This window comes from Phyllostomus discolor, chromosome 5, assembly GCF_004126475.2.
Source record: "Phyllostomus discolor isolate MPI-MPIP mPhyDis1 chromosome 5, mPhyDis1.pri.v3, whole genome shotgun sequence".
NCBI lineage: Eukaryota > Metazoa > Chordata > Mammalia > Chiroptera > Phyllostomidae > Phyllostomus > Phyllostomus discolor.
Genome location: NC_040907.2, coordinates 35,440,016 through 35,467,420, shown reverse-complemented (window position 1 = coordinate 35,467,420; position 27,405 = coordinate 35,440,016). Strand labels below are relative to the sequence as shown.

The window sequence follows — 27,405 nt, the reverse complement described above, 5'->3', positions numbered from 1 at the left end:
TCTGGTCCAGGACTTTTGTTTGTTTGATTCTTTCGATTACTGCTTCAATTTTACTAGGTTTTCTCTGTCCATTCAGATACTCTGGTTCTTTGTGATTTAGTTTTGGAAGATTGTATGTTTCTAAGAATTGAACCGTTTTGTCCAGGTTGTCCAGTTTGTTAGATTATAGTTGTTTTTAAAATTTTCTTACAAACCTTTGTATTTCTTTTCTTTCAGCTCTTATTTCTCCCATTTCTCCCTTTTCATTTCTGATTTTATTTATTTGGGTCCTCTTTTTTTCTTGATGTATCATTTTTTTAAGTGTCATTCTTCAGTATCATTTTTTAAGACTCTATTTCACATATTTCCACTCTGATCTTTATTATTTCCTTCCTTCTACTTACTTTTGGCTTTGTTATTCTTTTTCAAGTTTCTCTAAGTGTAAAGTTAGAGTATTTATTTCAGCCTTTTCTTGTTTTTTGAGATAAGCCTATAATCCTATGAGTTTCCCTCTTAGGATTCCTTTCCCAGTGTGCCACAGATTTTGGATTATTTTGGCCTCATTTTTATTTGTTTTGAGGTCTTTTAATTTCTTCCTTGATCTCATTGTTGACCCATTCCTTGTTTAGTAACATAGTATTTAGCTTCCCTGTCTTTATGTGTTTTTCAGTGTTCTTGTGATTCCTTTCTAGGCTTATAGGATTGTGGTCAGAAGATGCTTGATGATTTCAATCTTGAATTTATTGAGACTTGTTATGTGTCCTAACATGTGGTCCATCCTAGAAAACATTCCATGTGCACTTGAAAAGTATGTGTATTCTGCTGCTGCTTTAGGATGAAATGCTCTGAAGACGTCAATTAAATCTATTTGATCTAGTGTGCCTTTTAAGGCTGCTGTCTCCTTGTTGATTTTCTGTCTGGAAGATCTATCAGTTGAAATCAGTGGGGTGTTAAAATCCCAACTATGACTGTATTTCTGTCGATCTCTCCCTTTTATGTCCATCAAGATTTGCTTTACATATTTAGGCGGTCCTATGCTGGTTGTGTAAATGTTTACTGGATATATCCTCATGTTGGATTGTTCCCTTTATCATTCTGTAGTGTCCTTTTTTGTCTCTTACTATAGCCTTTGTTTTAAAGTTGGGTTTCTTTTGTTTGATATAAGTATTGCTATCCCAACTTTTTTTCCTTTCCATTTGCATGAAATATCTTTTTCCAACCCTTTACTTTTAGTCCATGTGTATCTTTTGATCTGAGATGGGTCTCTTGGAGGCAGCATATATATGGGTCTTGTCTTATCCATTCAGCTACACTGTGTCTTTTGGTTGAAGCATTTAAGCCATTTACATTTAAGGTGATTATTGATAGGTATGTATGTATGTATTGATAGGTATGTAACATTTTATTGTTAGATTGTTTTCCTGTTTTTCTTTTTTCATCTCCTTTTCTTCTTCTTCAAGTAAGCCCTTTAACATTTGTTGCAGTACTGGTTTGGTGGTAACAAACTCCTTTAGCTTTTTCTTGTCTTGGAAGGTCCTTATTTCTCCTTTGATTTTAAATGATAGCCTTGCTGGGTAAATTAGCCTTAGTTATAGGTCCCTGCTTTTCATCACCTTGAGTATTTCACACCACCCACTTCTGGCCTGAAATATTTCTGTTGAAAAATCAGATGCCAGTCTAATTGGTGCTCCCTTATATGTAGCTACCTGCTTTTTCTCTTGCAACTTTTAGGATTCTCTCCTTGTCTTTAAGCCTTGTTGTTTTAATTATGATGTGTCCCATAATAGGCCTTTTTGAATCCAGCTTGTTTAGGACCTCTGATTTTCCTGGGTCTTTTTCCTTCACCAAGTTAGGGAAGTTTTTTGTTATTATTTGTTCAAATAGGTTCTCAATCCCTTGTTCACTGCCTTCTCCTTCTGGTATTCCCATGATGTGGATGTTGTTATGTTTCATGTTATCCAAAATGTCTCTTAAGCTCTCCTAGTTTTTTTTAATTCTTTTTTCATTTTGCTACTCTGCTTGGGTGTTTTTTTCTATCTTGTCTTCCAGATCACTGATTCAGTCCTCTGCTTCATCTAATCTATTGTTTTTCCTTCTAGTATAGTATTTATTTCAGGTATTAATCCTTTATTTCTGATTGGTCTTTTTTTATGGTTTCTATGCCTTTTTCATGCTGTTGAGTATCCTTATAGTCATTACTCTAAACTTTCTATCTGATAATTTGCTTGCCTCCATTTCATCTAGTTCTTCTGGAGAATTCTTATGTTCTTTCATTTGGAGTCTGTTTCTTTGTCTTCCCACTTTGGCTGCTTCTGTATTTGTTTCTATGTATTGGGTAGTTCTGCAAAGACTTTTGCAGGCCTTCGTCAGACACTGCTTGTGACTGGCCCTGGGCAACCTATTTGGGCTGTCAGTGATACACAGTGTATGGCTCCCTCTGCCAGACACGTTTGTGTGCAGAAAGAACCAGGCTGTGCACCAAAGCAAACTTTTACCTGAACTGAGCCCAGGGGAGGGTCAGATAAAGTCTCAGAGCTCCCAGAGATCTGCCTTAGTTTTTAAACTAATCACTATATAGCCTCAAACTGTACTCAGCACCCTGTGGAGCTTAAGTAATTCCTGCCAGTGGGGCTACTGCTTCCCCTCAGGCTGATGCCACTTGGGAGGGAGTGGACCGCCTGAGAAAGACAACCTCTACACTATGGGGAATGACCTAGCACAGGAATCCTGGTGGCTGTTCCTTCAGTTCTCTCCCCAGAGCCACCAGCCATAGACTCTCCTCCCACATCTGTAGTCCATTTTGCACCTCCATTGCTAGAGCCCAGAGTAAGTGGTTGCAAATGAAATTTTGTGTGTTGGCCCTTTAAGAGGCTCTCTGTGTCTGCAGCCATCTCTCCCTGGTGGACAGAAACCACATTGCTTTTCACAGTTGGATGTTATCTGGGTTCCTTTCCTGACTCTGGCACTGTAGGCTGGGAGCCCAGCTTGGGGTTTAGACCCTACACTTCTCAGAGGGAACCTCCCAGCCACTGAAATATCCCTGCAACACCTCAGCTGCTGCCCATGGGAGCCCAGCCAAACCTCTTGCACCTCCTCTGTTCTCCCTACCAGCCTCATTGTGGTGAAGTGTTTTCTTTCATCTGTCCTTGGTTATAGGCTTCTCTCCAAATAGCGTTCAGGTTGTTACTCGCTATGATTCTCTATAATTTAGTTGTAATTCCAGATTAGTCCTAGGAAATTAGTGTAGCTTCCACTTACTCCTCTGCTATCTTGGGTCTCTCAGGACCAGTCATATTTTGCAACTAGTCGTTACTCGCACTTGCCTATTGAGGTGCTCCCCCCAAAAAACAAGTTTAGGTAGTGTTACTGTTACAGAACAAACAAGGGGGGGCCTGGGACGATATACTATTATTAAAAAAAGCCCCCAGGTCCGTCATGTCTGCCGCTAGAGGAAAGACGTCTCTCAATGCCAGAGATTCGTGAAAAGGAAAGGAAATGTTTATTTAATGCTATACAGACTTAAAGTAGTGACCTAATGTCTTCACCAAAATCCCAAAGTCCCTTAAAACACCCACAAACAGACACATTCCTTCCTTCCTTCCTTCCTCCTTTGCCCAGTCCAGAGTACTGTATCTCAGGAAAGGAAATAGAAGTCCATGGCTCAGGTAGTCCTCTGGTTATTCCCAGTTAGTACTCGATCTCAACTGGGAGACCTCCCTGGGTTCCCGGCACCCTCAGCTGAGTCGCCGGGACCTCTGCTAAAACCAGGCGGTAGTTCCCCCTTCTAAAGCTGTGGGGGTCCCCACTCTGGCAGAGGCACGTGGTCCTCTCTCCCAGGGCCACGGGAGTCCCCACTCAGCCAAAACCATATGCTTCTCCCCCCTACAAAGCTGTGGGAAGGGGGAATCCCCACTCTGCCAAAGCTGCATGGTTCTCTCCCTCAGGGCTGCGGGAGTCTCCACTTTGTCAAGGCCATGTGGTTCTCCCTCTCAGGGCTGCCATGTCTGGGTTTAAATCCCTGCACCAATCTTCCTCTGCAGCCCCATTTCCGACTCCTCCTACACTCGGCCTCACATGCCAGAACTCAAATCCTTCCAGCTTTACTGGGCTGCCATCATGAGTCTGAGCAGGCGTGGCCCCATGTCCTGGAGCCAATCCTCTCTGAGCTCCCATGCAGGCGCTGTAACTCAGGGGACCCGCCCCCCCCCCCCCCAGTTACATCTGGGTGGAGAAGTTACTTCCATTCCCCTGGCTTAGAGCTGATCACAGCTACTTAACATATCTATGCAACCAGTCAAAGGTTATAGATATGCCAAACGACCACGCCAGAGCTTAGCTGCAAGGCTGTTGCTATGCAAAACAGCTCTCAATGGCCCTGCTCCATTTGTCCCTTCCCCCAACCCACACCCTGGAGGGGGGGGTGGAGACATCTTAAAATCTCCTGGACACCTTAAGTTCTGGACCCCATTTCAAATGCCCATTTGGGGTCCCCCCTCTTGGCTGCACCCTGTAACATTACTTACTTTACTCCTCTCCCCCAGAGTTACAATTAAAGGCTCTTAATAAATGCCACCATTAGGAAAATATTTATCTTATATTTATCGTAATTTAACTCAGTCTTACCCAAATTTTCTAGACCCTGTTTTTCATGGGGCACCAATTAGCATGTTTTAACATAGTAGTGTACAACAAATGACTCCTTGGGAAGAGCTGATATTGTGCAACCTCTGAAAAAACTGAGACCCTAAGAGATTATGCAGTATGCCTATGGTTGCCAGTCTGGCTGGTCACCTGACTTTTCACAGTAACAATGCCTCCCCTTCTGACCAGAAATTCTAACCCATGTAATTGCATTAGGAACTAGAATGGTTTTATTTTTATGATTATCTCTAGTATTTCAAAATCCTGTAGAGAAACAAAGTATTGAATAGTGAAATCACCTTGGTTACAGGGAAATTCCTTAGCATTTGGCCTCATTTTGCTGTGTGGTAACTGTTAGAATGAAATCAGTAAACTCTAGGAAGGCATTGTGATCTGGTCCTTGGCCATGACACTGAGAAAGGCTTTAAGACTCTTCTGAAGGAAAATTTAAAAAATGACAAAAAGTCTCCCCTATTTTACTAATCTATATACATATTCTTTCTAAAGTGTGTTTCAAGTAACTTACATAAGTATTTGCAATTCAAATGAATTAAGAAAGAAAGAAAAGATATAGTATCAGAGAAAATGAAGGAAGATAAAATCGATGGTAAGATTAACATGTTGACAGATAATCCAGCACAGGCACCAAATGCACATGCTAGAGTTGTGTACATTTGTTCAAGACAAGCCACAAAATTTGTTCTATTCTTCTTTTGGGCTAAAACAAAAGAAATATGATTGTTTACATGTTTCATTCTGTCTATAACATCAAGTAAAGGCCAGTTCCCCAGGAGGTACCCAGATTATTCAAGTAAGACCTTAAGCAGTGTCTCCTGTGGTTTCACTTGAAGAAGAAGCTGTGCAATATGGTGAATACTACCCTCAACTATATCCAATACTCATAATAGCAATAGCAAGTCATGTTATAAAAGTTTCTTATAACTTTATGAGATTCGAGCTCATAAGGCCAAAGCACAATTTAGTAAAAGCATCTCTGCAAAGGCCCAAATAATACAATTTTCTGATGGTCCAGTTTAAAAGATGGATTTCATAGTAACTAGAGAAATGTATGAACTATGAAAGAATTTAAGAATTCTTTTCTGAGTATTACATTTTGCTACTGGGTTTTTGGTAAGTAGAAAAGGTTTCAGCTAAGCTTTTGGACTCGCAGGTCTTTTAATGTCCTTATTCAGCAAATAATTGTTCATCTTCTGTGTGCAAAATACTAAATCAAGTGCTATGGAAGCTACATAGCAAGTGTGAGATACAGGCCCTGCCATTAAGGAGGTGACTATCTAATACAGAGGGTAGAGGAATACAAAATAGCCACAGGAAAAGATACATTATAAAAACTATTCAAATAGCATAGAATACTGAAGATTATCTGTGCCTAGGCAGGCAACAAGAAAGACTTCACAAAGGAGGAGGCTTTGGAGGATTAGAAAACTTTGATGGTTAAAGATGGAAGTAGAAGAATAGTGTAGATGGACTGATGAATAGATGGATGGGGAAGGGTAGGGCACCGGCTGGGTAATAATGAACAAAGGGAGCAAGCCACAGGGCTTCCCCAGGGAACAGTAAAATAGACAAATTTAGAACACAATCTAATAATTAGAGCTCAGGCTAACAGGGCCAAGTTTGGGAGAGTCGTGGGTGAGAGAGAATGGGCACAAAGCTGTTGCCCTTTTGCTGCTAGTGCCCACAGACAGAAATGAACACAGTTGCATTTTTGCCTCTCTACCCAGAGTTGTTTCCTTTTACACTCTGGTGCCTCCTCAATTAGAAAATGTTAGATATTATTAAAGACCGTTAAATGGGAAGAGAAGAGGACGGAATTCAGAGCCTAGTACTTCCCATCCATATTCTGATTTGATCTTCACAACCCATTCTACTAAATGGATAAGGAGGAGAGTATCATTCCCATTGTACAGATGAAGAAAGTAAGATCATAGCAGGATTTAAAAGCCTATTTTAAGATTCTTACCTATCCTTAGCCTGGTAAAAGCAGAACCAGAGTTCTTATCTGGTATTCTTTCTACCTATTACCCCAAGAATTACTTTGAATAGATTATTAAAGTAAAATGGCTCTTAATAATTTACGTCTTTATTTTGCATGTGCTTCTTGGCACATAAAAATAACACCATTACACTGGGCCATGGGATAATCCCCCCTGCCGCCGTCATTATCACTGTCTCTCGTGCAGTTCTAGGCGCTAAGCTCTGTGCTGAGCACTTAGTAGACCTTATCTTATTGAATCTCTGCAACAACTTAATGTAGTAGCTGCCAATACATAAATATACTCATTATGATTATAGAGACCATATATCTACAATTTTTAGATAGTTCCAACCTAGAGTATTTTAGTGTTATCTTCACAAACCATTAAAATAGACTAGAAATTCTACTTTCACAATATCAAAATCACAACCTACAGACTGTTTCTCGTGTCCAGCAGCATTCCAGAGATTATATGGCTGAATTGTGGTTTAAGAAATATGATCATTTGCCTTGACTTACTTCATCCAACAGTGACACTAGTAAGCTAGTCATACCCTCTAGAAGGATAGTTTGTTGCCAGGAGCAGAGAGTGGCTGCCAAGTTGGGTCAGACCAACTGTTCCCGTGTAAGATCCATCCTCCTCCTCTGATGATCTCACCTGGTATCAGGACCTCAAATACTGTCCGCACATTTTAATTCAAATTTATATCTCCAGCTCTTCCCTTCTGCTGATTTCCAGACTTGAATTGCTAGCCCATCATCTCCACTTAGATGTCTAACAGACATCACAAACTTAACATGTTTTCTCCTTCATGACTGTTCCCTATTTTAATAAGGAGAAAATCTTTCCACTTGTTTTGTGCCAAAACCTTGGAATCATTCTTGACTTCTCTCTTTCATTTCCACATTTAATGAGCATGTACTGTGGATTCTACCTTCAAAATATGTGCAGAATTCAAATGCTTCTGATAACTTCACTACTACCACCCTCATCCAACAAAATATTGTTAACCTGAGTGACTTTAGTAGCCTCCCAACTTGACTTCCACGCCTTCATTTTTGCCTTTCCTATGTCTTTCAATAAATATTTTTATTATTTAAAAAAATTTTTTAAATAGTTCACTTATTTATTTTAGAGAGAGGGTAAGGGAGGGAGAAAGAGGGAGAGAAACATCGATCTGTTGCCTCTCATATGCTCCTGGGTCATGAGGAATCAAAGCAGCAACCTGAGCCATGCTGGTCAGGGCTCTTTTTATTTATTTATTTATTTTTACCTTTTTTAAGCAAAATGTTTATTGGAGTGTTATATGAAAATGTTTCTAGTCAGAAAATGTATATTAAAAAGCTCTATAGAAAAAAGACCACACATTTGCCATGCACCTTAAACATCACCAAAACAAAAGCCTAGACCCATTGCAGTCCTCAAAGCCAGCTCCACTGCACATTGTACTGATGTGCTGGAGCACAGACATAAAACTTCTGGAGTAACTCTGCTGGCCTGGAGGAATGTTAGTCACCTCTTGGATATGCTAATATGATCAGATCAGAACTGCAGGGTCTCTGTGTCAGAGCCTCAGTTAGGAAACTAACTGAACAATCTTGCCCTGGGTGGATGCCCCGGCCTAGGTGCTGGACTTCGTGTACTTGCGTAGTTGCCTCCCTGTGAGCCCATACACAGGTGCCCCCTCACCACTGCCGGGGGCCCCTGAGTCTGGTTTTTCTCTAGGAGTAGTACTGGGCTCAGTCACATGACAGGGGCTCAGAAGCAATTGGTACATCATGTTACTTCAAAAACCAACAATGGCTTCATATCTCAAAATAAAAGCTAAAATCTTTACAGTGATTCTAATCAACATCTTTGCAGATTTTTGCAGGGGACCTGACAAAGTAATTCTAAAATTTATATGAAAAAGGCAATAAGCCCTGGCCAGGTGGCTCAGTTCGTTAGAGTGTGGAGTGTCATCCCTTACACCAAAAGGTCACAGGTCCAATCCCTGGCCAGGGCACATACCTGGGTTGCAAGTTTGATCCCTGGTCAGGGTGCATAGGGGTAGAGGAAGCAACTAATAGATGTTTCTCTCTCTCTCTCTCTTTCTCTCTTTTCCCTCTTTCCCTCTCTCTCCTCCCCTCTCTCAAATCAATGAACATATCCTTGAATGATGATTTTTTAAAAGGCAGTAAAACTGGAATAGACAAAACAGTTATGAAAAACAAAGTTGGAGCACTTAGACTATCTGAGTTCAAGACTTAATATAATCAAGACAGTGTGGGAATTGGCAAAACGACCCCCATAGATCAATGAAACAAAACAAATAGTCCAGAAATAGACTTGCACATAGTCAGTTGATTTTCAACAAAGGTGCAGAGGCAATTCAATGGAGAAAGGAAAGTCTTTTAAAAAAATTATGCTGCAATTATTTGATAATCATATACCAATAAAAGGTAAAAACACAAAGTGATAAAACTTTCAATTTATACTTTGCATCACATGTAAAAAGTTAACTCAAAATGGATTATAGACCTAAATATAAAACCTTAAGTCCTAGAAAAAAACATAAGAGAAAATCTTTATGATCTAGAGTAAGCAAAGATTTCTTAGGTGTGACACCAAAAGTATAATCTGTAAATAATAAATATCTAAATTATACTTCATCAAAATTAAAAACTTCCATTCAAAAGGCACTGTTAAGAAATGAAAAAATAAGCCACAGACTGAGAGAGAATCACATATCTAATGTTCAGAATATATAACAAACTCTCAAAATTCAATAATAAAACAACCCGAGTTTAAAAATGGGCAAAATATTTGACACTTTATCAAAGAAGATATACACAAGAGCAAATAAGCACATGAAAAGATGCTCAACATTATTTGTCATTAGAGACATGCAAATTAAAACCACAGTAAATACATACCAATTAGAATGGCTTTTTAAAAGAAAAAAGATAATACCAAGAATTGGCAAAGATGAAGAGCAACTGGAACTCACATATTAATGATCAGAATCATTTGTGATAGTGCACACACTTTGGAAAATAATTTGGCACTTTCTTATAAAGTTAAATCTACACATACTTATATAACCCAATGGCCACACTCCTAGATATTCACATGTAAGTGAAATGAAAGTAAGGCTAAAATTTATGTTTACACAAATACTTATAGTGGCTGTATTTTGAGTTGCCAAAAATTGGAAACAACTCAAGTGTTCCTTAGCTGGAAAAGGAATAATCAAATGACATACCTATACAATGGAATACCACTAAGCAATAAATGGGAATAAACTGATATATTCAATAACATGGATGAATTTCAAATGCATTACACTAAATGAAGCAGCTATTTATATCTTTATGATTAGATCTATATGGCATTCTAGAGAAGCAAAACTAGGAACAGAAAACAGATTACAGGTTGCCTGGGGCTAGGGATGAGAGAGGATTTTTGGGGGGCGGTGATGGAACTGGTCTTTATCTTGATTGCTGATGATTATGCAAACACATACATTTGTCAATATTTATAGAACTATACATTTAAAAGGATGGATTTTACTGTATTTAAATTATATCTTAATTTAAAAATGGGAAAAATTATTAAGTGGGCTGCTCAAGACCACATATGATTCAATCACCCATCCCCTTTGATTCCTCTCAAATTTCAGCTCTTACTCCTCTTGCTTTTATTCTGCTCCTGCCTCATGGGCTGCCTTGCTATTCTTCAGTCAACCCAGACACCAGAGTTTAGCAATTTCTGTGACTTCTGCCTATAATGCACCTCTCTGATGTAAATGTCCATGTGACTTGCTTTTTCCTTTAGGCCTTTGCTCATTGAGGCCTACAATATTTGCTTCTTGAGGCTTACAGTAAAGTTGCGCTCCTTCTGTTCTACCAGCACTCTGCATTCTCTCTACACCTCTTGTCACCATGTAACACGCACATAATTTCCTCTGCATGTATTTGTTATCTTTCTCCCATTCTACTAAAATACAGCCTCCACGTAAGCAGAATTTTTCTAAATCTATATTGTTCACTACTATTTTCCCATTATCTAGAACAATGCCTCACACATAGGAGGAGCTCAGTGAGAATTTGTGGAATTAATGAATATTAGCTTTAGCCTATTTCACACTCTGCTTCAACCATCTATAAACTGCTATTTGATGGTTACTCATAGAAGCATACAAGATCCTGTGTGCATGTATTCATGTATGCACATGTGTGCAAATTAAGGTGGTCTTTCATTCTTATTATAAAAGATTTGTGTAAGTGTATCTTTCCTGTTTAAAAAAGGTAATTGTGTAGAAACAGTCTTTTCTGTGTCTGTATTTCACTAATTTTTAAGTCCCCATTTCTTATTCCTTTGATTTAAATACTCTAAATATTCAAGTTTTAGTAAAACAGAGACTCCAAGATCAGTTCATATATCCAATTTATACCAGGTTTTCTTGTTTTGTTGCAAAACTACAATGCAGATTAAAAACTGTATTTGTTGAGCAAACCAAACTGAAGTTTAACAGTGGTGTTTACTAAGGCTTCTATTCCAGTATAGATGTCCTTCATATCATTGTTTTTCAACAGTGTTTACTTATACAAGGCCTTTGCTTTCTGCCAGTATATTTCAAACTGAGCTACTGATATAGTTTTGTTCTTTTTTTGCCAGTAAAACTTGTGTATTTAGATCCCAAGATTGCCGACTTACTACCTAACATCTCTTCATTGTTTCCCACATCGAACACCAGTGGTGTGGGATGTCTGAGGTCTGTCTCGTCCTGGGGAAAAGCCCTGGCAACTGGCTGCATTGAGGAGTAGACATTGTCTGCACAGTGAATGGAATAATGAGCTACTGTTGTTTATTCTTCTGTAGGATAATTAGTTGAGTTCAGACAATAATATAGCATCTGTTGTTATACTGTGCAGGGAAATGTCAAAACAGAAAGCAAGCAGACAGGTGGATTAAAGGGAGAACAGGAGGAGAAACCAGGAAATATCACATTAAGTACTGATTTAAAGTAGGTGCAAAGGGAATGATGACAACACCAAAACGACCGTTGTCTGTTGAGCACAGTGGGACAGTGTGAGGTTTGATGCCAGCACTCACTGAGCGCTGACCATGTGTCGGTACATGCTAAGTATTTTCCAAACATCACTGCATTTTATATAAGAGCCTTCATGAGAAAGATGTTATTGGCCTCATTTCTTATGTGAAGTAACTGAAGTTCTTAAAAACTGTCTGTCATATGCCTAATGGCCAGGATTTGAACCTGTGTCATACCCAAAGCCTATTTCCTAATTGTATATTACATATAATTTAAAGATTAAAGTTTTTTAAACTGCAGTGTTAACAGTCAAGGTAGTGATTTAAATTTTTTAAAGATTTTATTTATTTATTTTTAGAGAGATGGGGAAGGGAGAGAGAAAGAGGGAGTGAAACATCAATGTATGGCTGCCTCTAGCACACCCCATACTGGGCATATGGCCTGCAACCCAGGCATGTGCCCTGACTGGGAATCAAACTGGCAATGCTTTGGCTCATGGGCCTGTGCTCAATCCACTAAGCTACACCAGCCAGGGCATGATTCAACTTTGAGAAAGGTAATCCTCAGGAAGGGGCAGAAGGACTTCTGAGATACTTGCTCAGGGTGCTAGTTATATAGGTATATTCCCTTAAAAAAATGTTGTCAAGTTGTACACTTTTTCATATGAATACTATAGTTCAATAAAAACTTTAAAACAATGACAAAATATATCATTTAAATATATCATTTAAAATATATCATTTTGAACAAAAGATAAAGCTCTACTGATTAAAATTTGGTTAGAAAGTTTAAATGTGTATAAACATGTATGAAAAATTAATGGAGAGTATCATCTGTTTGGAGTGATAAAAAAGGTTTAGAAATAGTGGTGATGGTAACACAACATTGTGAGTATACTCAACACCACTAAATTATACACTTAAAATGGTTTAAAAAATTAATGAGTATAAACATTCAAGTAATGGCAGCAGCTATCTCTTAATAGTGAATCTAGAAATTAATTTTAATGTTCTTATTTAATCTTTTTCAATGAATTTTATCACTTTTATAATCAGTAATGTTTTTTAATCTCAAAAATATGGTTTTAAAGAACCACCAGTGTTAGAAATAGTCAAATGATCCCGTTTAACAGTTTAGCAAATGTATATAACTCTAATCCACAGAGGTAGTTAACCCCTACAAGCAACTCACAGTTAGCTTCTTAGGGACACATGTAGAAAATTAATCTGAACAGTTGGTGCTGGAGTGAATTAGACCTTAAAGAAAGGAAACTCAGGATGATCAGTTCTTGGTTACTAGAAGAAGAGCCCATGAGATTCAGATTATTTTAGCTTTTGTTGCACACCTTCTGTGTGTTTACAGACATACTAAGCACTCTCACATGCATTATTTCAGTTAACATCTTAGTTTATTCTATCCCTTATCAATTATGTATTAAACGTCTATTTCATGTCACGCACTGCACTTGGAATAAGAAGTAAGACACATTCCTACACCTGAACGTAGCCTGCAGGCTAGTGGGAAACCCAGACTTTTAACAAATAACTACAGTACAGCATATGTCATGCTATAAAGACATAATACAGTGGAATTTAATTACGATATACACAGCACCATGTATTTTTGGGGTTTTTAATATCTGATAGCATTACTGAAATGGTTTAATACTTGGAAATATCCAGCTGATACTCATTGCTGACCCAGGACATCAATATTAAATGAACCACTGCTCATGCTGTCCAAAAAAGCAAAAATAAATAGTTTAACTTCCCATTCTTCTAATTTTTGAACTATATTTCTTATGTCTCCATTTCTGAGTATCAGCTTCCCCACATAAAAAATGAGAGTATGGGACTATTTCACTAGCACAATCCCAAACAACCATTAACTGAAGCTTCTTGTATATCAGACGCCACATCGGGGACTTTATATTGTATATATAATTTCCATCTTTTCCCCTGTAAGGTAGGTGATATTATATTATCCAGTGCCGCCAGGAGGAATATAGCTTTCTTTACAGACTGCAGAAATTCTTAAGGTTTTTTTGAACATACACTGTAGTATTAGAATCAAATTCTCCTGAATGACACAAATTAATTTCTTATCTATACTAGTGTCTTAGCAAACTTTGTTTTTCTGTTGATATTTGAAACACATTTTTAAACATATTTATTATGTAAATAAAAATTTACATAAGTCAGAAGTCAAAAATATAAAAAGGCTTTGGAAGCAGCCCAAGTGTCTACCAGTAGATGAGCAGATAAAAAGGCTATGGCACATTTATACGATGGAATGCTACTCAGCCATAAAAAAAGAAATCTTATCCTTTGCAACAGCATGGATGGGCCTGGAGAACATTATGCTAAGTGAAATAAACCAGTCAGAGAAAGACAAGTATTATATGATTTATAATTGAGAGCAGGCTGAGAGCTGTCAGGGGGCACAGGGATGGGGGAGCTGCACGAGGGGGCTGCTGGAGGGATTGAGCAAAAAAAGAAAGAGAAGGAAACTCATGGACAGAGACAACAGTGTGCTGATTGCCCAGGAGAGAGAGGGATGGAGGGAGGTTGAGGAGAGGGTTGGGCGGGTAAATGGTAATGGATGGAGACTTGACTTAGGGTGGTGAACAAATAATACAGTGAACAGATGATGTATTGTAGAATTGTGCACCTGTAACCTGTATAATTTTGTTAACCAGTGTCACCCCAGTAAATTCAATAAAAAGAAAAGAAAAATTCAATCATATTCTACTAATGGAAAGTTAATTCAACTGTATAAAATATTTTTCATCCCATCCTCAGTTCATATTATTCTTCCACATTGAATGCCACTTAATATTATGAAACATCCAACAGTGGAATCTGATAAAGGATTTTTGCTAATGGCCAGATTCCTGCTTTTTTTCTAAGAATGTTGGTCCTGACTGGTGGTTGAATTAGCTTCTTAGCAACTTGGGGCATACACCTATTCTTGCCATTAATGAATTTTTTAAATAAATAATTACTCTTTATACATATGCACATATTCAGGAAATATTCTCACCATATCTGTTTCTAAAATTTTTTATCACCCCAAACAAAATCTTTGTATTCCATTTTAGTACATTATCCAGTATCTACAAACTCTTAAATTATTTCTCCTTGGGAAATGTATGTTTTTTTAAATATAAATAGTTGGTATATGTGTGTGTTTTATAAATGCCTCATAGTATTTTGTATCCTAAAACTTTGTATCCTCTTATTTTGTATTATAAAAATGAAGCAACTCGGTATTTCATAGCTCTTTCTCAATCACAAATACCCAAGTCTGTCAGTTTAAAAAATAAATAAATTACCTGTTTTTCCTATGGAGTTACCAGTCAACTTAATATTATGTGTGTCATCAAGGTGAGATTTATTTTAATTGTCATTTGGGCCTAATACAGCAATTTTCAACTGGCGCGCTGCAAGAAGTTTTAAAACATGCAAAACCTGACTATTTAGTCAGGGGCACTGTCCTCTTTTCCCTTAGATTGTCACATAAAAAAATGACAACAGGCAACACACAATGATACCTGTTCAGTGGGAACACCCTGACTTGAACCATAAATGCATAGGTTGTATGAGTTGCATCTTACTGGTCACATTATATAATGAGATTGTGTCTGATTGCACCTGATTTTTTTTAAATCACTTTGGAGCAAAAAGGGTAGGTAATTACTGTTTTTTAAATCAATCAAAGTTATACATACTTGTCAGATTGGCAAAAAATACATTTTTGGTGTCCCGCAGAATTTTAGTAGTTTATGTGTGCCATGGGATGAAAAGGGGCAAAAATTGCTTGGATAATATTCAGTAAATGAAAAACACATTTCTATTGTTCAAACTTTAGGCTTGGTTAATAAATCAACAACAACTTTTTAATGAGTTTCAAGAAAGCAGCAGCTTTTTTTAGTCTCTCTCTCCTCCTCTCCCCGCAGTTTCTTCCATCACATAGTTTAACGCCTGGTTTTTGCTCTCCTCAGGCCATTCGGCTCTCCTTAGAGCAAGCCCTGCCTCCAGAGCCAAAAGAAGAAGATGCTGAGCCTGTTAGCAAATTGCGGATCCGGACCCCCAGTGGAGAGTTCCTGGAGCGGCGTTTCCTGGCCAGCAATAAGCTCCAGATTGTCTTTGATTTTGTAGCTTCCAAAGGATTTCCATGGGATGAGTTCAAGTTACTGAGCACCTTTCCTCGGAGAGACGTAAGTTCCTGTGCCTGTCTTGGGAAGTGTGTCCAGGTGGGAGGTATCCCATGATTAGGGTTAGACAAAGCAGTCTAAGGAAAGTCCCATGGTACAGCCTGCTACAAGACCACACACTTATCAGTTCTTCACTGTCCTGTGCATCATCTTTCTCTGGGGAAAGTGTGGCTCTCCAGGCCAGCAGATATATGCCCAGTAGCCCATGCTAGCATTTAAGTACTAGGTCTTTCTTTTTTCCCAGCTATTTCCTCTGTTCCAGCATCATACAGGTTTTCCCAAGGTATCATCTCTGTATACCTCAGAATAGATCTGAAAATTGTGTGTTTAAACACCTTAACAATTAGATCAAGGTCAATGATTGTAGGTTTACTAAGAACAAGTCATGTTAAACCAAGAGTATTTTGTTATTAGCATGGGGAGGCAGGAATCACAACCTATATTCACTTCAAATCTGCATTTCAGCAAGAGATTTAATAGTCTCTCATAGTATTCTGAGGCAAAGTAGAGAGATAAACAAACAGATGGGTTCATTGCTGATTAAATGGTGGTGGTGTCCAGAAAGTGTTGACTAAGAGACTGCCCTCTCCTTAGAGGAGACCAAGAGGTTTTATATTTAATCCTTTATTATTCAACTGTGCTTATTAGCAACTTAAATGAAGACAGTATCAGATTTTTGGGTCATGGAAAGTAAGATTCAAGAAAATACTAAAATACTAAAACAATAGACAAAAATGAACCTAGGGAAATATTATAGACCTATAGAGAGATAGATTACTATGTTGGGTTTAGAAAATCAATTGCTCAAGTTTGGGATGGAAAGACCATGCTTTATAGAGATTATGGTTTAATTAAGCTGAATACAAGGTCTGTCCAGAAGGTACCCAGCCATTTAATATGAAAAATAGAGACATTTATTGAAGAAGATGTAAGATAAAAGAAACATTGTACATAGGACAAGGACAACTCTGTCCCCTTCAAAGTAGGCACCTTGGGACCTCACACAGTTCTCCCAGTTGCCCACCATTAGCTGCCCCATCGTATTTTCCTGAATTTCATCGACAGTCTGAAATCTTTTCCCTTTCAAAGGTGATTTTAGTTTGGGAAAAGCCAGAAGTCTTAGGGCACCAAATCTGGGCTGTAGTGGGAGCTGAGTCACCTGGGTGATTCAATGTTTTGCAGAAAAAACTCTGCACGAGATGTAATGTGTGAGTGGGTGCATTGTCATGATGAAGCTGCCAATCATTCATTACATCATCCCCAAAAGCTGTCTGAATCATCCAAATAGTTTCTGGGGAGGAACGTTGAAGCTTAATGCAAAATTTGATGCAGATTCATTGTTCTCCTCACTCAATCATTTTGAATGTGCCGGCCACACAGTACACATGCTTACTTAACAGCATCTACTGCCCCCACTCACTAGTACAGTGAGGTCATCATTGTTCACGCATGTGCATTCCAGTACATTCTCCTTGGCTGCCAGGTTCTATTGATATAGCAAACAGTTCTCATTGTATTAATGATGGCTTGACTTTTTCCGGACAGACCTCATATACATTAATAATGTGTTTTATGTGCCAAGAAAAAGCTAGCTATATTTTTAGAGGTACAATCTTAAAAGTCCAGCAAGAGGATAACTTGATGGTCCTATTCAGCACTCTATTAAAGTAAACTACCCCTGAAAGAGTCCTTAGACTCCATGCTTGAAGTGTGAAGAAACAGAAGCATGTTTAGAGCAGGGCTGACAGGAAGGTGAGGGAACTGGAAATTGTATCATTAGAGGAACATTTCCTCTAGAGAAGGAAAGGCCACAGGAGATGTGATTGTTGTCTTCACTAATTGAAGGCCTGCCATGAAAAACGGGATCTGACTTTGAGGCTCCAGTGACAGAAGTGGGACCAGTCAGTTGAAAGTTACAGGAGATAAGAAAGTATCCTGTAAAAAAGTATAATATTTTCTAAGAGGGGAATATCTTGTGTTGTAAGGTAGTGATTTTTCTATCATTGGAGATATTCTAACACTAGAGAATGATCCCTTTTCAGCAATAATGGATATATATTGGAGAAGGACTCATTCTTGGTGTTCCTACTTTATATGGGGTGGGGCTTGGACTAGCTTACCATTAAAATACATAGTAAATCTTAATATTCTGTGATGTTATTATGACTGAGTAGTACAAAGTTTAGTAACCTGGACTTTCTTTAACACACAAATAAAACAAGAATTTAGTTAACATTCGTCTTAGTCCTTCACATTGGCTGTGAGATTTGCAGGATAGAGACAGAAACCAGTGACAAGTTTACCTCCCCCACTCAGCCACAACCCTGGGCAGGATCAGGATCCTACTATCACTTGTGTCTAAATCCAGAAGACTAGAGTGGACCCCGGGTGCTAGCGTTGGCCTGTCTCTCACTAGCTCACCTACTGCTCCAAAATCTTCCTCTTTGTTCATGTGCTATACAATGTACAAATGTGCACAGGGAACACAGGTACACATGCTGTGTGAACCACATGTCCCAGTACCTTAAATTCTATCACTGTAGTTGAACTCTAAATGTGTGAAGGTTAGAGAAGAGCCACTATTAAGGGGTTCAAGATCAGCCTGTGTTCTATGATGAACGTCTCACCGTGAAGAATTTACAAAACTTAGAAGCTAAATTAGTCCTTCCCAACCCTTGTTTTGTTTTGTTTTTCAGTCGAGGTACAATTGACATACGACTTTATATTTATTAGTGTCAGGTATGCAACGTAAGGATTTGACATTTGTGTATTTGCAAAATGAACACCACAGTAAGTCTAGCTGACATCAGTCACCATACATTGTTACTAAAGTTTTGTGTGTGTGACAAGAACTTTAAGATGCCAGTCCTTGGTTACTTTCACTCCCCTTCTGGGCCTCATCTGTAAAATGGAAGAACTAGAAGAGATGGAGTCTAAGGACCTTCCTGGCTTTTGAAATTAAACTTTCTTTTCTTAAAAATTAATTTTTAAACCTACTCTTGGGGATGGGGTAGGAGGAGGAATCTCTTAAGAGGATGTGGGTTTTATGACCAGTGTTAATGACAGGTTAAAAATGTGGACTGTTGCAAGTAGGGGAACTGAAGTGAAAGACAGAGGGTTCTTGGGAAGAAGAAGCTTCTTGGGCCTGCTTGCCTTGAACTTTACTGGCCAAGAGTTCAGCCTCTTCAGTGCAGACTATATAAAGTGTCGGTATGGATTAGCCCTAAATGGAGGATCAGTCACTTAGTCTTAGAGAAAATTTACTCTTGATTTAGATCTCAATTATGCATGCTTTGTTTTATACTGCTAAAGAACACTATGAAGTCTGGTTAACAGTTTCATCTCCCAATGTCCCTTTCACACCTGACCCCATTTCTATCTCCATCCCCATCCCAAGGGCATTTTAGATTAAGTTTGGCCCGGTTGCCCAGAGAAAAGTCTAACCAAAGTTTTTGTTCCTATAGGAGAAATCACGAGCCTCCCAGTATCCATCACACATTCATTTTATGATCTTTGGTCAACCTGAGATTATCTGCTACATATTGGTTTTTCCAAAATCTCATTCTGATCATCCTCATTCTTGTTTAAAAACTTTAGTTGCTCTCTGCTGCCCTAGGATAAGTAAAGACACCTTAGAATGTTTTCAAAAACTTCACAATCTGGTTCATACCTACATTTTTTACCTTAAACCCTGCCTCTTATTACTTATTTCCATTACCAGGTGATAGGAGATTGCTCACTATTCACTAAAGACACAAGAGACTCTCATGCCTATGCTTTTTTATATTCTGTTCTCTCTTCCTTGAATATCCGTTCTTCCTGCTTTTCCTGACCTGTTGGAACCCATCTTTTAATGTACAGCTCAAATCTCATCCTCTCTGGGAATCCCTCTGCATCTCCCAAGGTCTTCACCTATGTACCCATTGCAGTTTGTACATTCCTCTCTCAGAGCACTTGTCCTATTGTATAATTATTTACAGAACCTGTCCATATCATGTTTGTGTCTGTTCCCCCTGACCCAGGATGGTGCCTCACCCATAAACATTCAGTTACTGTTGTTGAATGTTATTGACCTCAGGTCTGATCCTAAATCTCTGATTCCAGAGTGAATTAGATAGGTTGTTCCAAATAAGAACAGATGCCCTAGACCCGCCCAGATTCCAGACCCAAACCTAAACTCAGAAAGCCCACCCAGAACTCATTAGACCTCCTCGAGCCAGGGGTGGGATGAGAGTTAATGGTCCTTCATCCTTCTCTGAATGCTTTTTCAAGTCAAATGACTAGTGTTTTCACAAGGCTATTCTGTAACAGCCATCTGTGTCTGCAAGGATTAGGATCTAATTTGTAAAAGTCATCTTAAATTACAGCCAAACTAAAGACTGTTAAAAAGCACATCTTAAGACCTCACCACTTTAATAACAAATAACATAAGACTTAACTCTAGGAGTCTTATTGTGTCTTCAGCCTTTTCTCCACAAAGCAGAGACAGGTTTCTCACCAAAGGACCCGTTAAACGTTCTTCTGTGCCCCTACCCTCCCCCCAACCAAAACAATACTTCATGTTAAGATTTTCCAGCTGCCCAGCTATTTACTGAGTGTCTGGTGGGTATACCATTGAACTGAGCACTGTGGATTGGCTAGACTAGCAGCAGACACAGGCCTTCCCTAAAAAAGCTGATTGTCAGGATGCTGGGAACATTGATTTATTTGCTTGTTTTCGTTATTTTGTTCTCCATTTTGCTAATAACAGTTACCAAGAGAAGATTCACAATACTCTGGTAGTATTCACTTCAGAGCTTTCGTCATTAAGCTCTCCGTCTTGGATGTGTTAGAGCCACGTAAACATCTGTGGCCTATTTGCTTTATTTGGACATTACAAGGTATTTGGTAGTGAAGTAGTTGAGTCCTAAAGCTGGGGAATGACACCAAACCCCCACTACTACTTACCCAGGGTAAGGGGCCCCTGTCAGCACCCCAGTTCCCCTCTAGACCTACAGTGGCCCAGTACCACTCAGTGTGAGGTTGTCAGTATCTCCCAACCTTCTTTCTTCTCTCTCCTCCTCCTTTTCCCACCCCTCCCTTCTTCTTTCCAATTCTGTATCACTCTTTTTATCCTCTGTTTCCACTCTTGCCTCCTCATTTCTCTATCCCACAATTCTTTCCCTACCTGCCTCCTTTGGTTTGTTTATTATTTTCATCTGTTCATATCCATGTCACTCAAAGAAGCTCCCCCTACAACTGAAAAGTGACGCCTTTCTATTTATAAAATGTAAAGTGCATTGGAAAGAAGGATGGTAATGGCAGGTTAGCTTCAGGACGGGTGGCCTGTGTGCCTTGTCACTTATGTAATTACATAGCGCCTGTTCTTACCCTGAAAACATTTCTTCCTCCAGATCTATAGATGTGAACCCCCCAAATAGAAAAACATGCATTCAGAAATACAGTATCAGACATTTTATGTATATTCTTTATTTTAAATATATTTTATTGATTATGCTATTATAATTGTCCCAATTTTTCCCTATTTGCCTCACTCTGCCCAGTACCCCCCTCCCTTCCAGCAATCACCCCCCAACTAAGTCCATGTCATGGGTCATGCATATGAGTTCTTTGGCTTCTCCATTTCCTACACTACTCCTTTTTTTCTTATAACCTTATTCTTTTTTAAAAAATATTTTACTTATTTATTTTTAGAGAAAGAGAGGGAGAGAAACATCAATGCATGGTTGCCTCTCAAGCACCCCCAACTGGGGACCTGTCCTACAACCTAGGCATGTGCCCTGACTGGGGATTGAACTGGTGACCCTTTGGTTAGCAGGCCAGTGCTCAATCCACTGAACCACACCAGCCAGGACCTATTTCCTATACTGTTCTTAACATCCTCTTGTCTATTTTGTACCTACCAATTCTGTTTCTTAATCCCTGTACCTTTTCCCCCACTCTTTCCCTCTTTTTCCTCCCAGCTGATAACCCTTCAAATGATCTGTCTATGATTCTATTCCTGTTGTAGTTGTTTGCTTAGTTTGTTTTTTTAGATTCAGTTTTTGATCGTCGTGAATTTGTTGCCATTTTAATGTTCATAGTTTTTATCTTCTTTTTCTTAAATAAGTCTCTGTAACATTTCATGTAATAATGGCTTGGTGATGATGAACTACTTTAGCTTCACCTTGTCTGGGAAGCACTTTATCTGCCCTTCCATTCTAAATGAAAGCTTTGCTGGATAAGAGTAATCTAGGTTGTAGGTAGGTCCTTGCTTTTCACCACTTTGAGTACTTCTTGCCAGTCCCTTCTTGCCTGCAAAGTTCCTTTTGAGAAATCAGCTGACAGTCTTATGGGCACTCCATTGTAGGTAACTCTCTACTTTTCTCTTGCTACTTTTGAGAGTCTCTTTATCTTCAACCTTTGGTATTTTAATTATGATGTGTCTTGGAGTGGGCCTCTTTGCATCCATCTTGTTTGTGACTCTGAGCTTCCTGGACTTGTATATTTATTTCCTTCACCAAATTAGGGAAGTTTTCTTTCATTATTTTTTCTATTTTTTCAAACAAATTTTCAGTTTCTTGCTCTTCCTCTTGTCATTCTGGCATTCCTGTGATTCAGATGTTGGCACATTTGGAGATGCCCCAGATTCTTCTTATACCATCCTCACTTTTTTTTATTTTTTTCTTCTTTCTGTTCAGGTTGAATGTTTCTTTCTTTCCTATGTTCCAAATCGTTGATTTGAATCCTGGCTTCCTTCCCTTTGCTATTGGTTTCCTGTAGATTTTTATTCATTTCACTTAGTGTAACCTTCATTTCTTCCTTTATATTTTCATCATACTCAATGAGTTCTTGGAGCATCCTGATAACTAGTATTTTGAACTCTGCCTCTGATGGTTGGCTATCTCTGTTTCATTCCGTTCTTTTTCTGAGGTTTTGATCTGTTCTTTCATTTAGGCCATTTTTCTTTGTCTCCTCAATTTGGCAGCCTCCCTTTGTTTGTTTCTGTGTATTAGGTAGAGCTGCTTTGACTCCCTGTCTTAGTAGCGTGGCCTGTTATAAAAAAGGCACCTGTAAATTGTGTGGGGCAGAGTCTTAGGTAATCACCAGGGTGGGGCAACCCACTTCACTGCTTTGTGGCTCTGTATGGGGAGAGGGTTTGGAGAGGAGACAGTGCCACTGCTTGACATCTGGTGGTTTGCAGCGCACTCGCCTGGTTTCTAGTCACTTCACCCACTCCCCATATGTAACTGGCACCCTTCCAACTGTTGCCCTGGTACTGAATCCCAGAGTAGGTGGGTTTGCATATGTTCTGAGATCATGCAGGCCCTTTAAGAAAATTCTTCTGAAAATCCATAAGTTTTTCCCACCATCCCAACCTCTACTGGTTTTTACAACCAGAAGTTATAGGGATTTATCTTCCTGGCACTGGAACCCTGGGCTGTGTGGTCTCACCTGGGGCTAGGATTGCTTGCTCCCAAGGTATCCCTCCTGATTTTTATCCACCCCACATGAATGTGGGACACCCATTCCATTGGTGCTGCTGCCTGTCTGTACCACACCACATCTCTCATCTCCGCCAGTCTCCACATCTCCACCCCTCCTACCCATCTGAATGAATGTGGCTTCCTTAAATCCATGGTTGTCAGACTTACATGCAGTTCGATTTTCTTACATTTCTGGGTGGTATTTGTTTTGAGGTTTAGTTATAATTCTCTCTGTAGTTGTGTGAGGAGGCAAAGTGTGACTACTTATGCCTCCATCTTGACCAGAAGTCCCCATTTTATGTGTATTCTAAAACAAAAAACTAAATGTACTTATATTTTTCCCCAGCTTTCCAGGGTTTTTTTTTTCCATAAGTATAACTCATAAATGTTTTCTTTCCCCCTCTAGTGTTTAAAGGAAGAGGAGAATGAGTATAAATTAGCTTCTAGCAGGGTTTTTCACACCGTAGGCCCTCAATAAAGGTTTGTTTAAATGAAGTGAGGGGAAAGCCTTACAAATTAAGGTATACAGATTACTTCCTCTGTCACCCATCTACTTTTATTACACTTACCACTAAGCTCAATACAGGGAACATAGTGCTGGAAAATAGTGACATGGTTCTTACCCTTGTAGAACTTATAGCCTGTATCCAGAAGCTACTGTTGGATGATGTCTGACTTTATTGATAATACAAGGATGCCATTTGTCATATATAAGTAGTTTAATATACATTTCATTCGTGTATTTGTTCTCTTATATAGCAAGACATTTGCTCAGTAACCAATCTGCCAGCCTCCATGCCAGACGAAATAAAAGAAATTGTTACTAACCTTGAAGAATTCACATTTTAGGGAAAACACACATCAAAAGCAAGTGCATTACTGATTTGTACCCACAGCCCTGGCTGGTGTGGCTCAGTGGATTGAGCACCAGCCTGCGAACCAAAGGGTTGCTGATTTGATTCCTAGTCAGGGTACATGGCTAGGTTGCAAGCCAAGAGGCAACCCATCGATGTTTCTTTCACACGTTGATGTTTCTCTGCCTCTCTTTCTCCTTTGCACTTTCTCTAAAAATAAATAAAATCTTAAGAAAACAAAACAAAAACAAATTTGTACCCACAGAAGTACAGGTGATTTCAGCCTGTAATGATAAGGGAAGGCATTATAAAGGAAATGAATTTGACCTGAGCCTTGCAGAGAGAGATGCTGGGTGAGTGGAAACACAGAAGCACAGTTACAAGTAAAAGTTTCAGTCTTAGTTAAGACCTGTGTCTGAGCCCCATGCTGTCATATACCTGCTGTATGACATTGGACAACTCACTTCGGTCTGTTAAACTTTCAGTTCTCTGCCTTTGAAAAGGAAATAATAATATCTAGTTCAGAGAACTGTGGTAAGTATTAAATAAGTGAATGTAAACTACTATGTACCAACCACATAATAAGTAATTTCTGCTATAATTATTCTAAGTGCAGAGAGGCAGAGATGAGGGGAAAGGCTTACAGATAAAGCAAGCATGACAGCAGTGAATTCTTTCTCTACAGCAATGGTAGACATTTTTATGGTTAAAAATATCCAAATGCTCTAATCCAGATTTAAGAATGTATCGATTGGAATCATAGTATCTCCTATTCGAAAGGATCTCAGAGATAGCAAGGACCATACAGTCACTTTTCAGGCAGCAGAGTCAAAGCACGGTAAGATTAGCATTTTCCTTAAGTCACATGGGCAGTTATAATAGCAGGGCTGACACGAAAAACCCAAGTTTTCCTATGGCCATTGCTTTTCTAAGATTGTTGGCTCCTTTTAAAAATCTGTTAATAGATTATAGAGTTCCACTTAAAAACTAGAGCCATAGGATAATAAAACTAGAAAATCAACATTAGAGACCACCTAGTAAATGCAATAAATTGTGGCTCTAAGCACCAATATTTAAAAACATTCTGTACTTAAATGACTTTCATGTGCTAATGCCTCTAATATTGCAGTAGGATTGATTTTCAATATTTATTAGACCGAGTTTGATTTCAAAAAACAAAACAGAACAGAACCAGGAGGAAAAGCTTTAATGCCATTGAACTACCTGTCATCTGATGGCCATTGGCACTAATTCAATGCCAACAGGAATCCCCAATTTAGAGTGCGGTGAAGAAGGAAACGTTATTCGGTGAAAAACAGCTCAATTGTGATAGAGCACGGGAAAACAGTACTGCTGTAGAGCAGCTCAACTGTGATACAGTACAGCTGCTAAAACAGCAAGGCTCTGAGGCAGCCCTGAGGCCAGACCCCTCTCCAGGTACACTGATCTGCTCTCTTCTGCTCTGCTTTGGTCTGCTTCACTTTCTGCCTGTCTGTTCTGGCCTGCTCTGTTCCGGCAAGACATCTTCAGTGTTTCAGTTCAACCAGGAAAACATTGTCTTCATTCTTCAGTCTTCCATGGAAAGGGAAAGTGCATTCCCAGAGCCAGAGGGGAGTTGACTTTTACAGACAGAAGTCCCTACCCCTGGTCCCTGATTGGCCTGTCTTCATGCAGATAAGGACTCCGAATCCTCAAAGTTTGATTAGTCCGAAAGGCACTATCCTGACTGGTCAGAATGGAGGCACTCTAGTTGGTCAGAACTGCACAGCTCTGATTGAATGGGGAAAGCCTCAGTTCTGTTGGTTGAAGTAGGATTTCAGGAACTCCCCTATAGGGGCTGGCTCAGATGTCCGGAAGACAGTGCAGGCTGGCAATGCAGTGCAGGCTTCTCCCTGCAGTGAGGTTTGTGTGAGAGGCCCTGTGTAGAAATGGCTGCTAGTCTCTGTTTTGTTCTGTTTTTTAATTTGAGCCTAGTGAGTCAGCAGGAGCCTGTCTTAGTAAGTGCCTTCTGTCTCAAGGTTCACATACCTATTTATACCGTAAAAAACTATGCTTTCAAGATAAAGCAAGGTGAAGCATCGAATCAGTGAAATACATGTTACAATTACTACTGCTGAGCTTGCTCCAGTTCTCATCAGATGTGTTGTATCACTGTATCTAATTATTTTAGATTTTCCTGTTCCTAAGTGATCAAGATTTGGAGAGTAAGAACTATGATTGTAGAGTATAGTGCAATTAATACCTAGTTGATCACAATATCAGTTCTGCCTCTAAACTTTTCTGAGATCTGTTCTTTTTCTCTCCTTCCCTGCATATCACTGTCCAGGTCTTCGTAGCCCAGGTTGACTATGGCTTCCTAATTCATTTTCCTGACTCCCGTCACCTACCCCACCTCCCACCCACCATCCCCATCATCTCTCTGGTTATTTCTCTGAAACATAGGTTTGATGGTATGTCATCTCTCTCCTACTTAAAAGCTTCCAGTGGTTCTAATGGCCTACAGGAAAAAGTTAAAACTCCTTACCAAAGCACACAAAATCCTTTATAGTCTCACACTATCTCCTTTTCATGCTCAGTTCTTTTCACCCCCTCCCATTATTTCGCTCACCACATGCATCCCACCATTAAGCCACAAAATACTTCATGACTGAACGAAACCATGATATCTTACTCAGATGCAAAATGCATTCACAGAGTCATTTCATTCCTCTTCTTTTGGCTTTCCGAGGTAGCAGGACAGGTGGCATTAGTGCCATTCAGCAGATGGGGAGCATGAGGGCCTGAGGTGAAATTACTTTCTTGAGAGCATACATACAGGAAATGACCACACGGAGCTACAGCCTGGACCTTTCAATTGCTTTATTTTCAAAAGTGATGTAACGAAAAATGCTCCTGGAGATTTTAACCACAGGACACTAGAGTTTATAGGTTGAAGTCAATTGGTAAACTATTTACATAAGGTTTATAGCAAAAGTTTTAAGAGTGACATTGCTGCATTTTTAATAGTTCTATATAGAAAACACTAATCTGGCGTAACAGCAGTCTAAAGGGAAAAAATTCTAGCAAGGATGGTTCATATTTCTTCAGGTTATTCATTTTGTTTAAGAAATATAGTAGTTACCAAGTTGTAAGGTTTAATTGATTTTAAGTAATTAAATGAAACATCTTATTCCTTAACAATGCCTGACACAATCAGTCAGAAGAGTCATAGTAA

The 27,405-nt window shown here is 39.1% G+C and overlaps 1 protein-coding gene across 1 annotated transcript in view; it reads left to right on the top strand.

Annotated features, from left to right (window-relative positions):
- LOC118500619 (FAS-associated factor 1-like) overlaps positions 1-27,405 on the top strand; it is a 65,852-nt gene that overhangs the window by 5,702 nt on the left and 32,745 nt on the right. The window contains exon 3 of the mRNA XM_036026066.1: positions 15,659-15,874. Coding sequence (XP_035881959.1) covers positions 15,659-15,874 — 216 coding nt within the window. The remainder of the gene's footprint in view (positions 1-15,658; positions 15,875-27,405) is intronic.